Raw genomic sequence first — 15,170 nt, forward strand, 5'->3', positions numbered from 1 at the left:
CAGCAGGAACTGTCAGCAACGCAAGGTGGCATTTATTCGTCATCACCTGCAACCCAGGGCTAATGGGGTCTTCCCCCATGGGGGCCCCATCCCTGCCTCTCTGGCCCCAGGCGTGCGGGAGCCCCTCGCTCATGGCCCTGGGCTGCAGCCTGCTCACCCCCGCCACCCCTGCTTCCCGTGTTCGTGGCCGGTCGCTGGACCCCGAGGTCTCCCCAGGCAGCCCCATGCACACGCTGATCATCTGTTCAAACCAGCCCAGCCAGCACTGCTGCCGATGCGATGCCTGCGGGTCCCACACCAGCCCTCACTCCCCGGCTGTCTGGGGCGTGCGCGTGCAGGCTCCCCAGGTGCGATAAGCTTCACCGCAGGCCTATTGCTTTTCCTAATGGCCCATTGCCCTGGACAGGCCTGTCCCAGCCCGCTGCCTGGGCTGGAAGCCGTCTGCCCCGTGGGCGGTTCCCAGGCGGAACCACGTCTGAGATACAGACTGTCCGTGTTCAGAGCTTCAGACACAAACCTGATTTGCTGAATAGAATTATCCTAGAGACGACGAACGGCCCAGCAGCAGAGACAATGGACCGTGGCAGAGCTTCACCTTCCTGGGAACGGTTCAGCCGCGGCCGGTGGATAATGGCGGCTATGACTCTGCAGGGCGTGGGACAGACCACGTGACACCGAACTCCATTTTGGTTCCTGTCGTTTTCCACACACTGGGCTGAGAACTTAGCTTAAAACAAGGTCGTTCCTGCTATACGGAAAAGCTCTAAAGGATGGGGGGTGACGTCACTTCTGGGCCTCACGCCGCACACAGGAGCACACCTGGAAACCCCGGAGGAACAGATCTGTCATCCAGCAAACGCACCTGACAGAGACCCGCCCGTGTGCAAACAAAGCGTCGCCGATTCCCTGCGGGGCGGGGCCGGCGTGTTTAAAAGCTGGGCGCTGGGAGCAGCGATGCGGAGCAGGGAACGGGTCACGGCGCTAACACGGCTCCTCCCGCGGCTGGGTGAGTCCGGGCAGGGGGCGGGGGGCAGATCTGGGGCTGCCAGGGGTCCCTGGAGGAGAGCTGGGTGTCGGGGGGGGGGGGATCGGGTCCTGGGCAGAGACTGGAGTTTCAGAGGCACCAAGGCCAGCAGGGCCCGTGGTGCCCATCCCGTCTGAGCTCCTCCGTGTCCCAGGCCGGAGACTCCCCAGCGATTCCTGCCCCGGGCCCATCGCTCCCGGCTGGGCTCGAGTGCTGAGTTTTGATCCTGTGAAGGAGGGAGACTCTGCCCCAGCCCCAGTGAGCTGGTCCCTGGCTAGTCCCTTCCCCACTGAATCTTTGTGCCTTATTTCTCAGGTGACTGCGTCAGGCACCGGTCCCAGCCGGCATGACCCCCTCAGAGCTCGCTGGCCTGGGCAAAAAGCCTCCTTGGCTTCGGCCTTCGTGGGTCTGACCTCGGAGCAGCCAGTGTCCCTGTTCCCACCCACACTTCCCCTCGGGGGGGCAGCCAGGCGGCCTGCACCCCAACTCCGCACTCAGACGTGCCTCCCAGCCAGCCGGGGAAAGCAGAGGTTTGTTGGGTAGCACAGAAATCAGTGACTTTCAGCCAAGTCCATCTTGGGGAAACCCTGGGCCAGACGGCCTGGGCTCCCCACTCCGAGTCCCCCCCAGCAGACTGCCCTGGACCCCCCTGCCTGGCCTCTGACCCACCCGTTGTTCCGGCAAAGCGTCACCGGGTCGCATCCCCCTCCTGGGTCTCAGGTTACAAAAGGCATCGGCCATCGCCTAAGTGCAGACAGCTGAGCTGCCTCATTTCCAGCAAAACTCACACACCCAATTCCCACCAGTGGGAAACCGAGGCACACACAGTATTAGTACGGGACAGTAAGACTCGCCTGTAACATAACAAGGTGAATAAAACCCTGCTTGGTCACACCTAGCAGACAAAACACACGATCGAAGGTGACTATACTGACGGAATTGGATGTGTAGCAAGCTGTCGCCTGAGCGTTGTTTCAGGCAGGCTGCCGAGACTCCTGAAGCTTAGAATCCCAGCTCCCAGGTTAGGAATCTCTCTAGCCTGGGTTCAACCCTTGTCCCCACTTCAGTCCGCGTTTCTCGGGCGTTTCCAAGCCCCAGCCTTGGGCAGGGAGTCAGAGAAAGAGAAGAACCCCGATGAGGTCTCTCCCCGCCTTACATAGCTTGTGCCCAGGGTTAGTTTGCAAGGGGGGTTCGCACATCTGTCAGTGGGAGAGCCCTGGTCTCTTCGATGGGTTCCAGTGCCAGGCGACACCTCTCGTGGGGTATCTGGTACCAAACACAGCAGAGGTTTGCCAGAATTATCTCAGCAGAATGTTTCTATGAGGAATATGGGGTTTAATGTCACCTCGGTCGCGTCATTTCTCACCCTCCTTCCTGGCCTAACATCCGAGCTCCTTCGGCCTCGGGCTGCCAGGCGGGTTTTCCAGCCCTCGCCTCCTTCCCGTGGCCCTTCCCTGAGCCCCGTCCAGTCTGTCGCCGTCCTTTGAGCCGGGCGGACACCGGAGCTGGAGGCAGGCTCCAGTGCTGGGCTCCCTGATGCCGTATGTAGGGGTGACATGACATCCCCTCCCTGGCCCTGCTGTTTATGCCCCCAGGATCCTGTCCCCCTTTTAGCCACCCCATGGCCGGGGGAGCTCATGGCAAGGTGGGTTGGTCTGTCTGTCTGAGCCCTGGCTGAGAGGGGACGTGTCTCTCCCGTGCAGATCACCGGTCCGGACGCAGGCTGTGGGGCCCTGGGGCTGAGCTCGGTGTGGCCAAAGGAGCCGGAGGAGGTGCCGGGTGAGGAGCTGTCGTGTGAACAGCTGGAGGAGAAGATCCAGGAGGTCTCCAGCAGCAATGCAGAGTTTTTCTACATTGGCTACACTGAAAGGGTGTCCCCCATCTCTGAAGGACGGGGCCCAAGTCGAAGGAGTGGGCTGAGCTCAAGCAGTTCTTCCTCAAAGAAACCGTCCACCACTCCCGGGTGACAGGCAGACACCAGGCAGGCGCCTGATCGACCGGTACAGGGACCGACGCAAGTGCCTGAACGAGAGCCCCCGGGGGCAGCACCGGCCGGGGCTGGTGTACGTGGGGCTGTACACGGAGAACAGGGCGGCGCAGCGGAGAGGCCTGATGCGGGGCGCTGGGGCAGCGCGAGTGGTCCAGGATCCAGGGACGAACGATCTGCTGCTGCTGATCCAGGAGATAAAGGAAAAGTACCAGGACGGGGCCCTCTGAGCAGCAGGATCTGCCAGGAGCAGACACTAGGGAAAGTCCCCGGGGCCGGGGGACCAGACCCCCCTCCCCTCCCCTCCCCCAACCACGGGTCCCCATTTCTCCTCCGGGTGCTCAGCGTCTCTGGCCTTCCCTTCCCCGCTCCCAATTTGACCCCCAAACCATGTGATTGGCTGAGAAATCGTGAGGTTTTGAGCAATAATAAATGTCGGTTCTGAACGTTCACGGGGCGCTCGGGTCAGGGTCTCAGACCTTTCGTCACGCTCAGGAGGGCTCGAAACCTCTTTGTGTTTAGAAGGGAAGTGCCGAGGTTCCCCGGTGTCCCCAGGACTCTCGCTGGGACCCAGTGGCGGATTTAGAGCCAGTGGGGGCCTGTGCTCAGCGTCATTTCTGGGGCTCCTCCTTGGGACCCAGCCAAGAAAAAGAACTTTCTCTCTTATCTCCCCCACCCCCATTTTTCATTCTTTTTTTTCTTCATCCCCCTCCTATAAGTAATAGCAAGGCCATGAAAATAAAGTGAGGGACCTCGACTGTTCTTGTCCTCTGACTTATTTTTCCACAGACCACTTGAAAATCGCTGGGAGTCTCGACGGACCATGTAATGATCTTTCCAAATATTGTTTGTACCATTAGCTAACGACTGTAAAGAGCTTTGGATCAGAGCCCTCTGTAAAAACAATGTAAATAACGTTGGGGTGCAGGGTCTGGCCAGGATTTAGGGTGCGGGAGGGGGCTCAGGGTTGGGGTATGGACCGCTTACCTGGGGCAGCTCCCATTTGGTGCAAGGGGGTGCAGGAGTCAGGGCAGGGGGCTGGGGCTGTGTGTGGGGGGGTGCAGGAGTCAGGGCAGGGGGCTGGGGGTGTGTGGGGGGGTGCAGGAGTCAGGGCAGGGGGCTGGGGCTGTGTGGGGTGTGGAGGAGTCACGGCAGGGGGCGGCGGGGTGTGTGGGTGGGTGCAGGAGTTAGGGCAGGGGGCTGAGGGTGTGTGAAGGGGGGTGCAGGAGTCAGGGCAGGGGGCTGGGGTGTGTGTGGGGGGGTGCAGGAGTCAGGGCAGGGGGCTGGGGGTGTGTGAGGGGGGTGCAGGAGTCAGGGCAGGGGGCTGGGGGTGTGTGAGGGGTGCAGGAGTCAGGGCAGGGGGCTGGGGCTGTGTGGGGGGGTGCAGGAGTCAGGGCAGGGGGCTGGGGCTGTGTGTGGGGGTGATGGAGTCAGGGCAGGGGGCTGGGGCTGTGTGAGGGGGGTGCAGGAGTCAGGGCAGGGGGCTGGGGTGTGTGTGGGGGGGTGCAGGAGTTAGGGCAGGGGGCTGAGGGTGTGTGAGGGGGGTGCAGGAGTCAGGGCAGGGGGCTGGGTGTAAGAGTGGGGGTGCAGGAGTCACGGCAGGGGGCTGGGGGTGTGTGTGGGGGTGCAGGAGTCAGGGCAGGGGTCTGTGGGTGTGTGAGTGGGGTGCAGGAGTCAGGGCAGGGGGCTGGGGGTGTGTGAGGGGGTGCAGGAGTCACGGCAGGGGGCTGGGGTGTGTGTGGGGGGGTGCAGGAGTTAGGGCAGGGGGCTGAGGGTGTGTGAGGGGGGTGCAGGAGACAGGGCAGGGGGCTGGGGCTGTGTGAGTGGGGTGCAGGAGTCAGGGCAGGGGGCTGGGGTGTGTGTGGGGGGTGCAGGAGTCAGGGCAGGGGGCTGGGGGGGGTGTGGGGGGGTGCAGGAGTCAGGGCAGGGGGCTGGGGTGTGTGTGGGGGGGTGCAGGAGTCAGGGCAGGGGGCTGGGGGTGTGTGAGGGGGGTGCAGGAGTCAGGGCAGGGGGCTGGGGTGTGTGAGGGGTGCAGGAGTCAGGGCAGGGGACTGGGGCTGTGTGGGGGGGGTGCAGGAGTCAGGGCAGGGGGCTGGGGCTGTGTGAGGGGGGGTGCAGGAGTCACGGCAGGGGGCTGGGGGCGTGTGAGGGGGGGTGCAGGAGTCAGGGCAGGGGGCTGGGGCTGTGTGAGGGGGGGTGCAGGAGTCAGGGCAGGGGGCTGGGGTGTGTGTGGGGGGGTGCAGGAGTTAGGCCAGGGGGCTGGGGCTGTGTGAGGGGGGGTGCAGGAGTCAGGGCAGGGGGCTGGGGGTGTGTGAGGGGTGCAGGAGTCAGGGCAGGGGGCTGGGGCTGTGTGAGGGGGGTGTAGGAGTCAGGGCAGGGGGCTGGGGTGTGGGTGGGGGGGTGCAGGAGTCAGGGCAGGGGGCTGGGGCTGTGTGAGGGGGGGTGCAGGAGTCAGGGCAGGGGGCTGGGGGTGTGGGAGGGGTGCAGGAGGCAGGGCAGGCGGGGGGGGGTGTGTGGGGGGGTGCAGGAGTCAGGCCAGGGGGCTGGGGCTGTGTGAGGGGGGGTGCAGGAGTCAGGGCAGGGGGCTGGGGCTGTGTGAGGGGTGTAGGAGTCAGGGCAGGGGGCTGGGGGGGGGTGTGGGGGGTGCAGGAGTCAGGGCAGGGGGCTGGGGGTGTGTGGGGGGGTGCAGGAGTCAGGCCAGGGGGCTGGGGCTGTGTGAGGGGGGTGCAGGAGTCAGGGCAGGGGGCTGGGGCTGTGTGTGGGGGGGTGCAGGAGTCAGGGCAGGGGGCTGGGGTCATCGGGGTGCTCCCAGCCCCCTGCCCTGAATGGCTCACGGCTGGGGGGAGGGTATGTGTAGGGGAGTGCGGGGGCCCTGCCTTTGCTCCGCCCTGCCCCGATTCCACCCCCTTCCCCAAGGCCCTGCCCCCACCTCATCTCCGCCTCCCCCCCCGAGTGCGCTGCGGCCCGCTCCTCCCCCTCTCTTCCGGAGTGCCCGGAGCGCCGGCAAACAGCTGTTCGGCGGCAGGGGAGGGGAGGGAATGCGGCTTGCTCTGGGGAGGAGACTGGGAAGATGTGCGGGGGGGGGGTTGGCTGCTGGTGGGGGTGGAGCCTGCAGCAGGAGCCCCAGGAGCCAGCAGGACCAAGTGTCTGCAGCTGCTCAGCCCTGGGGCTCCCTGTCGTTGGGGGGCCCATGCCAGGGCACCCCGTGTTTCACTGTAAATCTGCCCCTGCTGGGAACCGAACCGTCAGAGCCGACCCCGTCCCTGCTGTGTCGGAGCGCGCAGGGGCTGCCCGACGATAAAGTCCTACTGACCTGCCCCTCTCTGGCCCGTGTGTCTAGGGCCTGCAGTGGGGTGGGGGGTGGGGTGAAAGGGGGCTGTAGTTGGGTGGGGGGGTGAGTTGTTTTAGTAATTCAGGCCACAGCCAAAATTTGAAGAACAGCCCCTGGGATTCAATGAGGGTGAGGGTATCCAAGGCCCTGAAAACCCCCCTCCATTTTGTCTTTGATCCTGCTTCTTACCTCTGGAGGGACTTTGCTACAAACTGAAGCTCTGAACAAAGGACTGATGACCCATCCCAGCGGGGGATGTTCCAGAGACTTGATTTAAACCTGCAGTTTATGCCATCACTGCTGCAAGCCTGAACTAAGAACTTTGCCATCACTGGATGTAATTGATTCCATTTAACCAGTTCTAGCTCTCGTCTCTTCTTCTTTTATTGGGGTGTTGGTTTTCAGAACCATTCATCCCCAGGACGAGTGCACTGGTGGTGATACTGGGAGACTGGAGTGTCTAAGGAAATTGCTTGTGTGACTTGTGGTTAGCCAGTGGGGTGAGACCGAAGTCCTTTTTGTCTGGCTGGTTTGGTTTGCCTTAGAGGTGGAGAAACCCCAGCCTAGGGCTGTGACTGCCCTGCTCTGAGCAACTGGTCCTGAATTGACACACTCAGTTGGGTCCCACCAGAACCGCATCGTCACAGGTGCAGCCTCCAGTGGGGCATGCGGGCTCTGGGGTGGGGCTAGGGATGAGGGGTTTGGGGTGTGGGAGGGGGTACAAGATGCAGGCTCCAGGAAGGCATATGGGTGTGGGAGGGGTCCAGGGTTCAGGCAGGGGGTTGGGGTGCAGGCTCTGGCTGGGGGCTCTGGGGTGGGGGCAGGGATGAAGGTTTGGAGTGCAGGAGGGGGCTCAGGGCTGGGGTAGGGGTTTGGGGTGCAGGGGGAGGGGGTTTGGGGTGCAGGCTCTGGGAAAGAGTTTGGGTGCAGGAGGGGGCTCGGGGCTGGGGTAGAGGGTTGGGGTGTGGGCAGAAGGGGGTTTGGGGTGCAGGCTCCGGGAAGGAGTTTGGGTGCGGGAGGGGGCTCGGGGCTGGGGCAGGGGGTTAGGGTGCAGGAGGGGGTGTGGGGAGCGGGTTCAGGGTGGCACTGAACTCAGGCAGCTCCTGGAAGCAGCCTGCAAGTCCAGCTCCTAGGCAGAGGGGCCAGAGGACTCTGTGTGCTGCCCCCCAGCCAATGGGAGCTGCGGAGCCGGTGCTCGGGGTGGGGACAGCAAGTGGAGTCCCTGTGGGCCCCCCTGTGCCCAGGAGCCTGAGGGAAATGCCGGGCGCTTCCGGGAGCCGCGCAGAGCCGGGCAGGCAGGGAGCTGACACCCTTCAGAGACAACCTCTGTCCCCAGGGCTAGAAATCCACCCTCTGGCAAGTGACGCCCGGTGGCTAGAGCTGGGTGAAACTTGTCAAGCAAACCCTTCTTGGGGCAAAACGCAGGTTTGGTGACTCCTGGACATTTCAGCTCCCAATTTCCTTTTTCTTTTTAAAAACTTAAGCAACGGCTTAAAATGCCTGAAATCTAAACAAACCGTTTCCTTTGGAACGAGTTTTGTTCCCAGACTTGACAGATCCCGCGGCCAGAGGGGACCCTGGCGCTCAGCTGCTCTGACCCCCTGCACCACCCGGGCCAGAGACCTGCCCTGAACTAGCTTTCGGCTGCGTCCATCAGCCTGAGTCCCCCTGGGTTCGGCCGTCTCTGTAGGCTGGCAATTCTGGCACCTTTTGGGAGCCTGGGGGAACCCGCCCTGCGCCCCTGGGGAGGTGAGAGTCTGAATTCAAAGCCCCACGCTGTCACCCCCAGGCCGCGAACACGTCCCGCCGCCGAGCCCCACGCCCTGCCTGGGTCATGCAGTCACTGGCCCTGCTCTGCTGCTGCTGCCCGGGACGCGTCGCCCCGAGCGCGGCCTGCGTGGTTTGCGCCTGGCAGCAGCTCTCTGATGTCAGCAGCGAGGCTCTGGTATCCGGCCCTGACCACGCACAGTGGAAAATAGTAACTTCGCGCTCTGTCTGCGTCGCCCCTTCCTGTCGCCTGGCCCCTCGCCCCCGACCCCCTCGCCTGGGTCTGCACCAGGCCTGCGACGGGCGCACCCAGCTCTGGCTCGGCCAGCGCGACTCCAGCCGCTGTGAATACCCGGACACGGGTCCCCGGTAGATGGGAGCCCAGACTGAGCGGGTGTCGCTGCCGCCTACTACAGGGAGCACCGAGGGGGGCTCAGCGGGGGCCCACCCCTCTGAGGACTGACCCCAAAGCCCCAGCCTGGGGGCAGAGCAGGGGCAGGTGCCAGCCAGGGGAGACCGTCCGGCCCTGACCCCTGCGAGTCATTACCGATCTCCACTCCGCTGTCCTGAGGGTCGGGCTGCTAACCCAGCGTCCTGGCAACGTCTCCCTCGATGTCCTGCCTTGCACAGACTCATGCAAGGCCCCCTGTGGTCATCTGGTCTGACCTCCTGTACTGCGCAGGCCAGAGACCCGCCCCGAAGCACCCCAGAGCAGAGCGTTTAGCAAAGCAGCCGGCCCTGATTTACACATGGGCAGGACTGGAGAATCCACCACGGCCCTGGGGAATTGTTCCAGTGGTTAGTTACTGTCACCGTTAAACACGTGCCTGACTGCCAGCTTCTGCTTCAGCCACTGGCTCATGTCAGACCTTCCTCTGCTAGTGTGAAGGGCCCGTTAGTAAATCCCTGTTCCCCACGTAGGTACCTGCCGGCTGGGACCAAGTCACCCCTTCACCGTCTCTTTGTGAAGCCGACTGGACGGAGCTCCTGGAGCCTGTCACTACAAGGCAGGGGGTCTAACCCTGGAATCCTTCTCACGGCTCTGCTCTGACCCCTCTCCAATCGATCAACGTCCTGCTTCAACCAGGGCTGGACACGGGGTTCCAGCCGCGGCCGCACCAGAGATAGAAGAACCTCTCGGCTCCTTCTCGAGATTCCTAGAGTCACATCTGTCACGGCCAGAAGGGCACAGTCTGTCCATCCAGCTCAGCCTCCAGCATAACCCAGGCCAGAGACCCTCCCCCAGCGACACCGACCTCCAGCCCAGAACAGCTGGCTGAGCTGCTGGTATCTGTTAACTGAGATGTCAGCTGGGCCAGCGGCTTCTCTCAGAGCAATCGGCTCAGGCTCTCGGCAGACTCAGGTATCCCCCTTAGTAGCTGACACCAAAGAGAGGGGTGGGGACCAGGAGCCCCCAGACAGGGGGAGTAACTAACACGGCAGAATGGAGACAACTGATGCAGGTTGCAGTTGTGTTGATTCCTACTTCCGCATCACCGTATAACCAGTTAGAAAATAAAAATGTGCAGAAGCAAACACCGAAACCTTTTGCTGAGTGCCCGTTGTTCATCGGGTTGCCTCTCTCCATCCCAGAGCGACTGCACTTATGTGCAGGGATCCTAGAAATCCATTTGCCATGGAAATACGCAGAGTTTGCGCTTTTACAGAGAATCTTTAGTTGTTACATTGTGTGAAAAAATACAAATATACCCAGTAGAACCCCATTGATCTGAGCCGCCATTATCCGGCTCACCGGACTCACCGAACCACCAGCTGCCCAGGCCTGACGGCGGCTGGGGCTCGGGGCAGGAGGGGTCAGCCCCTGCCCCAGGCCAGTGGTTCAGGTAATACGACGAGCCGGACAATGGAGCTCAGATCAATGGGGTTCTGCTGTATACCAATAAAACATTGTGTTCAACTGGTACCTATGGCTATAGAGTGGCTGGGGAACTCAAGTTCAGTGTTTCACTTTAATTGCAGAAAAATGTGGATTTTTTTTTATCAGAAAATTTGGGGGGGGTTATCCTGGAAAACTAGGATCCCTGCTTGTGTGCATATCCTCCTGTGAAAAATGCCTCTGAAACCGCAAACGCTTGTGCAGTTCTGCCGTTCAGAGCAGCTGGGTTCCAGCCCAGAAGTGGCTGCCTGTCAGAGCTGAGTGAAGTGACTACAGCAGACACAGTCGGGTCTGTGTAAAGCACTTTGTGGTGGGCCAGGCTTAGGAGGGGATGGAAATGGAGAGGGTTACTACCGAGCCGCCCCTCCCCTGGGTCTGGGCTGTGGATGGTGTCGTCTCTTCATTTGGGGTGTTGCTCTCAAGGCTCCTCCCAGTACAAAACAGCCCCAAAGCTGCAGCCCCTGGAGCGGCTGAGGGGGACGCACAGAAGCTGCCCTGCAGCAGCCCTGGCTGAGATGCGGCTCCTCGTGTGTGTGTCCCTCCTGCAGCTCCCGCTCACGGGCAGCTCCCCGGACAGGGGTAAGTCAGCGGGGAGTTCGTTCACAGTCACCGGTCAGTTTGCACGGGTACTGCTAACGGGGACCTTGTGCATTCTCAACGCACGGCGTGTGTGCAGCAGCCAAGGCTTCATGAATGTTGGGGCAGCGTGTGTGCGAGAGTGTGTGTGTGAGTGTGGAATTGTGCACGTGTGTGCGTGTGAGACCCTGCCGCTGCCCTGGCTGCCGGGAGGCACCAGGTGCTCGCCAGGCTGACGGGCCAGAGTGCACAAGTATTTCACTAGAGGTTCCCTTCTCCTCCCTGCAGACGGGTGCCTGAAGCGGATGGGTGAGTTCTCCGTGCTGCAGCAGCCCCCGCGGGCGGTGAAGGAAGCTGGAGACTCTGTAGAGATGAACTGCACCCTGGCGCTGCCCCCGGGACACCCCAGACCCAGCAGCGTCCTCGTCACCTGGCACAGGGGGCACAGAGGGGATGGCCTGACGGGCACCGGGAAGCTCTCCGAGGTGGCGGAGCTGCGAGGGCGGGTGGAGACGGCGTGGCTGGAGAACGTCTCTGCCAGCACCCTGCACATCCACACCCTGCAGCACAACGACTCGGCCCTGTACCTGTGCCTCTTCGTCGTCTTCCCCTCGGCCCAGCCCTGCCTCCTAGAGGGGAACGGGACCCGCCTGACGGTGACAGGTACGGCGGGGTCAGCACCTCTGGGCGCAGCGCACAGCAGGATCTGCCGGGAAGAGGGGAATGAGAGCCTGGGGTTAGATACTCTGAGTTGGTCACCTTCATGCTGCAGCCCGACTCGCTTGGGGTGTCCTGCCTGTGCACAGGTCCATGTTCAGGCCAGCGGGGCCCAACCAGCCGCCTGCGCATAGAATGGCTCGACACCAGGGACGCGGACGGGGGCCGTGCTTGGTTCCGTGTGGCAGGAGAGGAGAGCTGGGCACAAGACAATTGCCAGAGAGAGAAATGCCGCTGTCCCAAAACCTCCTGCTTATTTATGCCAGAACTTTCAAAATTAAATTCACTCCCAGCTGAAAGGGAAAAGTCAGAGACAGGGATAGACCACTGGAAAGGCACAGCCAAGCCAACCTTGCCCTAGCGGTCTGTCTATCGCAGGGCATCCCTCAGCACCTGGGTATCTGCCATGTCAAATCAATAGCAGTAGCTACGGCCCAGATCCGCAAAGGTCCTTGGCACCTCACTTCCTTTGATTTCACTGGAAGTTAGGAGCCTAAACACCCTGGTGGCTCTGGGCCCACGTCAGCAGTGGACGGCATGAAGTCTCTGGCACGTCTGCCTGTCCGGGGAAAGCTCTGCTGGAGGGAACGTTTGGGGCTTTTCTTTACCGTTTATTCATTTTCTCGTCTTGGTTTGTTTTGTGATTGAGCTGTCTCGGGGCTGGCAGCTGGGTAGCGCTGGAGGGTAGATGGGGGTGGGTGTGTTGTGTGTGTCACTGGAGAGACCCTTTCAAAGGGGAAGGTTTCACAGCAGCTCCTCAAGGCGTCTGGCTCCGGCTGGTCTCCTCTGGCAGTGTGTCCCCTCGATCGAGACCACTTTGTCCTCAGCTCACCCACGCTTTGTTCCACCCTTTGTGAGGCGCGGCTGTGGGGGTCGCCCCTCGCGGTGCTCCCCGGCTATAAGGAGACAGACAAAGCAGGGGATGTGAGTTTAAAATCGGCAGGAGTGATTGCACACATTTCAAGGGTCGTTCGTCTCTCTTCCGGGAGGTTAACACTGAGTGGGCACTGCCCGTTTCTCTCTCAGGTTTCTCCACTCCGGGAAACACGACCCGGCCCGGCCCACATCACGGCGCGCTGGCCAGCTGGCAGGTTCTCTCCCTGGGTCTGGGAGCCCTGGGGATTGTAGCAGGCGCCTTCCTGCTGTGGCTGCACAGAAAGAGAACAGGTGAGGAGCTGACATGAGTCTCTAGCTCTGCCACCTGGGAGCTGTCTAGGCTGGATGAGGAATCCAGGTTGCTGATGTGACTTGAACCAGCACTCTGCACCGGCTGCAGACGTGGTAATCCCATCGCTGGCGGTGCCGAAACCCGGCCGCTGTCTCCATCAGGTCGTGGTTAGTAACGCGGGTGAGCTGGGAAATTACTGAATCATGTCGATTGCAGTCGCACCTAAGGAGCGGGTGGGCGCCAGAGCCTGAGATCCAGCCGGAGCCGCGAGTGCTTGGAGTGCATCTGTCGCCCCGGCCTGGGGGCTCGCTCTCCAGACCGCTGTCGACAGACCCGCAGCCAGGCCCTGCCCCAGGGAGTGTGCAGGCTGAAAGCCAGTCTGAGGCAGACGCTCGCTAACCCCGACCAAACCAGAACCTCTGCTCGGGATCGATGCCCGTCAACACCTTTTACCTCGATTTAGCGGCTCAGGGCTGACGGGAGGTGTGTGTGTGGGGGGTTCTAACTGAGTGTGGAAAATAGAGTTTTTCCCTAGAAAAGTGTCCGAGCCTTTAAACAGCTCAGCTAACCCCAAATGGCTTTAAGGCACAAGACCTTCAAACTCGCCTGAATCTTGCTCAGCCCAGTAAGCATCAGCTTTGAATCGCTGGGTGACCTTTCAGAACAGCTGCTGCTATTAGCATGTCAGGCAAGTTACCGTGACATTTACCTGTGTTTGGCTGACAGAGCGGCCTGGCTTTGGATCTTCTTTCCTCATCGCCCAAGGTCACTTTCTGTTTGTCCACGCACAGGGCTTGCTTCCAGAGAGCTGCAGGCATCACCTCTTGCTGGGGCAGGCCACTCGGCTGCTCACAGCCTTCGGCTGATGAAGGTGAGTTGAATCCACACATTCAGGTACGTTTGCTGCTGTCCTTGTGAGCAATAAACTGGCTGTACTGTTACGCGTCTGCAGTGCTGTAGTGCCCAGCACATGGGGATTGCTGTTGCCGGTTACAAGCCTGTTCTACCTACGTGGCTGCACAACCGTATCCCACGGTGGCGTAGCTTCGGCCTTTCCAAGCCTAACTTCCTTGCGCTGCAGGAGTCTCCGAGTGAGGGAGAAGAGATCACATATGCAGAGCTGAGTATCCAGCCACGGACGCCGAGGAGAGCGACGAGGGTAAATTCCCGAATGACGGCAGAAGAGATCACATACACCGATCGCCGCATCCAGCCGCCGACACAGAGCAGCGCGACAAGGGCAAGTTCCCCAGCAAGGTCTCCCTCCGACACGGTATACGCTGCGGTTAGCAAGGGCAGAGCAGACAGCTTTCTGTATTGAGCCAAGGGGATATTTCCTTAGGGCAGCTCCAGCCGAGCTCTGTCTTTCTGGCTTTTAGCCAATGGAGGACCGGAGAGCTGTGTGGTCACTGTCATCTTAGTGCCGAATTCCTACGCTGGTGCTTGTCTGTATCTTTGGCATCTGCTCCGTGTACGTTTGATGACAAGCACCTGGGCAGGAAAACTCGGGGTAAGTAAGTTGCAAAATCCCGTTTGTGCCCAGGCAGTCTGACCTCCTGCCTAGACCAGGCCAGAGACTCTCACCCCGTGAGTCCGGCATCGGGGGGAATTACTCTTCCCCACTACACAAGCGGGGGCTGCACCTAAGTGGTTTAGGTGCACAGGTCCATGCGCGTAAGTCACTTACTGCTTTGAAAAGAGAACGTCCAACCGTGCTTTAGACTCCAGGTGGTGAAGGATCCGCCACATCCCGTGGTGACCCTTCCAAACACGAATCACCTGAAAGGGCCAAAATTTTACACAAGGAAAATTGTCCTGCCAAAAAATACAGTTTTGTCTAAACTGAAAATTTTCTTGGGAAAATCTTGATTCTGCTGAAAAAATGTCAATTTTCCAGCAAGAAATGTCAAAATGCAAATTGTCATTTATGAATCAACATTTGAGAACAAAGTGACACTTTTTGTTTTGGCATAAAATCTCATTTATTTTTGGTTTTAAAAAAGCAAAATGAAAAGTTATGTAAAAAAAGTAAACAAAAATTGTTGCTTAGCTTTGAAATATCGCTTTGAGGTGACAATTGATGATTAGTTTCTGTCAAAAGCGCTGATATTTTTCATGTCAACATTTCTGATTTGAAATTCTGGGGGGCTTTTCATTTCACCCAGTGTTTTGACATTTACATTTTCTGTTCCAACCAAGTGTCCCATGGGCTGAAAAAGTTTCCTGAGCTGCTCTAGCAGTTCCCCTGGCCTGTAAAAACCTTCCCTTTGCTCCTAGTTTGAGCTACTTCTGGTTTTCTTCCTGTTCTGATGGAACCTTGTCATTCGTGTGTAATTGTGAATAAACCCGACATTACCCAGCACAAGGCCTGGCTGATGAGTCTATTCACAGCGTGGCTGGTTCGAGAGACCCTGCTTATCAAGTCCATATTTGCTCTGCCTTCCTGCTGGAAGGTACAGTACCTGACTCAGCGCCTCCTGAAACTCATCAGCTTTGTCTGCCCCAGAGAGCCGACAGCTCGTCCCTCCCTGTGTTGGAGCCCAGACGAATCTCTGCTGAAATGAACCACGATTCCCTAGGGGGAGAGGGGTGAGACCCTAGAGCCGAGCCGATCTGATTAGAGTCCTGTAATTCATTATCCCCGTCCCATTGCCACAGCAGCTTAGCACCGTGGCTGAGTTACCGGAGCAGGTAACTGGTTAG

The 15,170-nt window shown here is 60.2% G+C and overlaps 1 protein-coding gene across 1 annotated transcript; it reads left to right on the plus strand.

Moving 5' to 3' along the window:
* The first annotated feature begins 10,539 nt into the window (after window positions 1-10,539).
* Window positions 10,540-14,823, plus strand: LOC123368516. The gene is made up of 4 exons (XM_045013366.1): window positions 10,540-11,245; window positions 12,326-12,466; window positions 13,259-13,338; window positions 13,549-14,823. The coding sequence occupies exons 1-4, from the start codon at window positions 10,888-10,890 to the stop codon at window positions 13,786-13,788; spliced, it is 819 nt and encodes a 272-aa protein (XP_044869301.1). The 5' UTR covers window positions 10,540-10,887; the 3' UTR covers window positions 13,789-14,823.
* The last annotated feature ends 347 nt before the right edge of the window (window positions 14,824-15,170 follow it).

This window comes from Mauremys mutica, chromosome 4, assembly GCF_020497125.1.
Source record: "Mauremys mutica isolate MM-2020 ecotype Southern chromosome 4, ASM2049712v1, whole genome shotgun sequence".
NCBI lineage: Eukaryota > Metazoa > Chordata > Testudines > Geoemydidae > Mauremys > Mauremys mutica.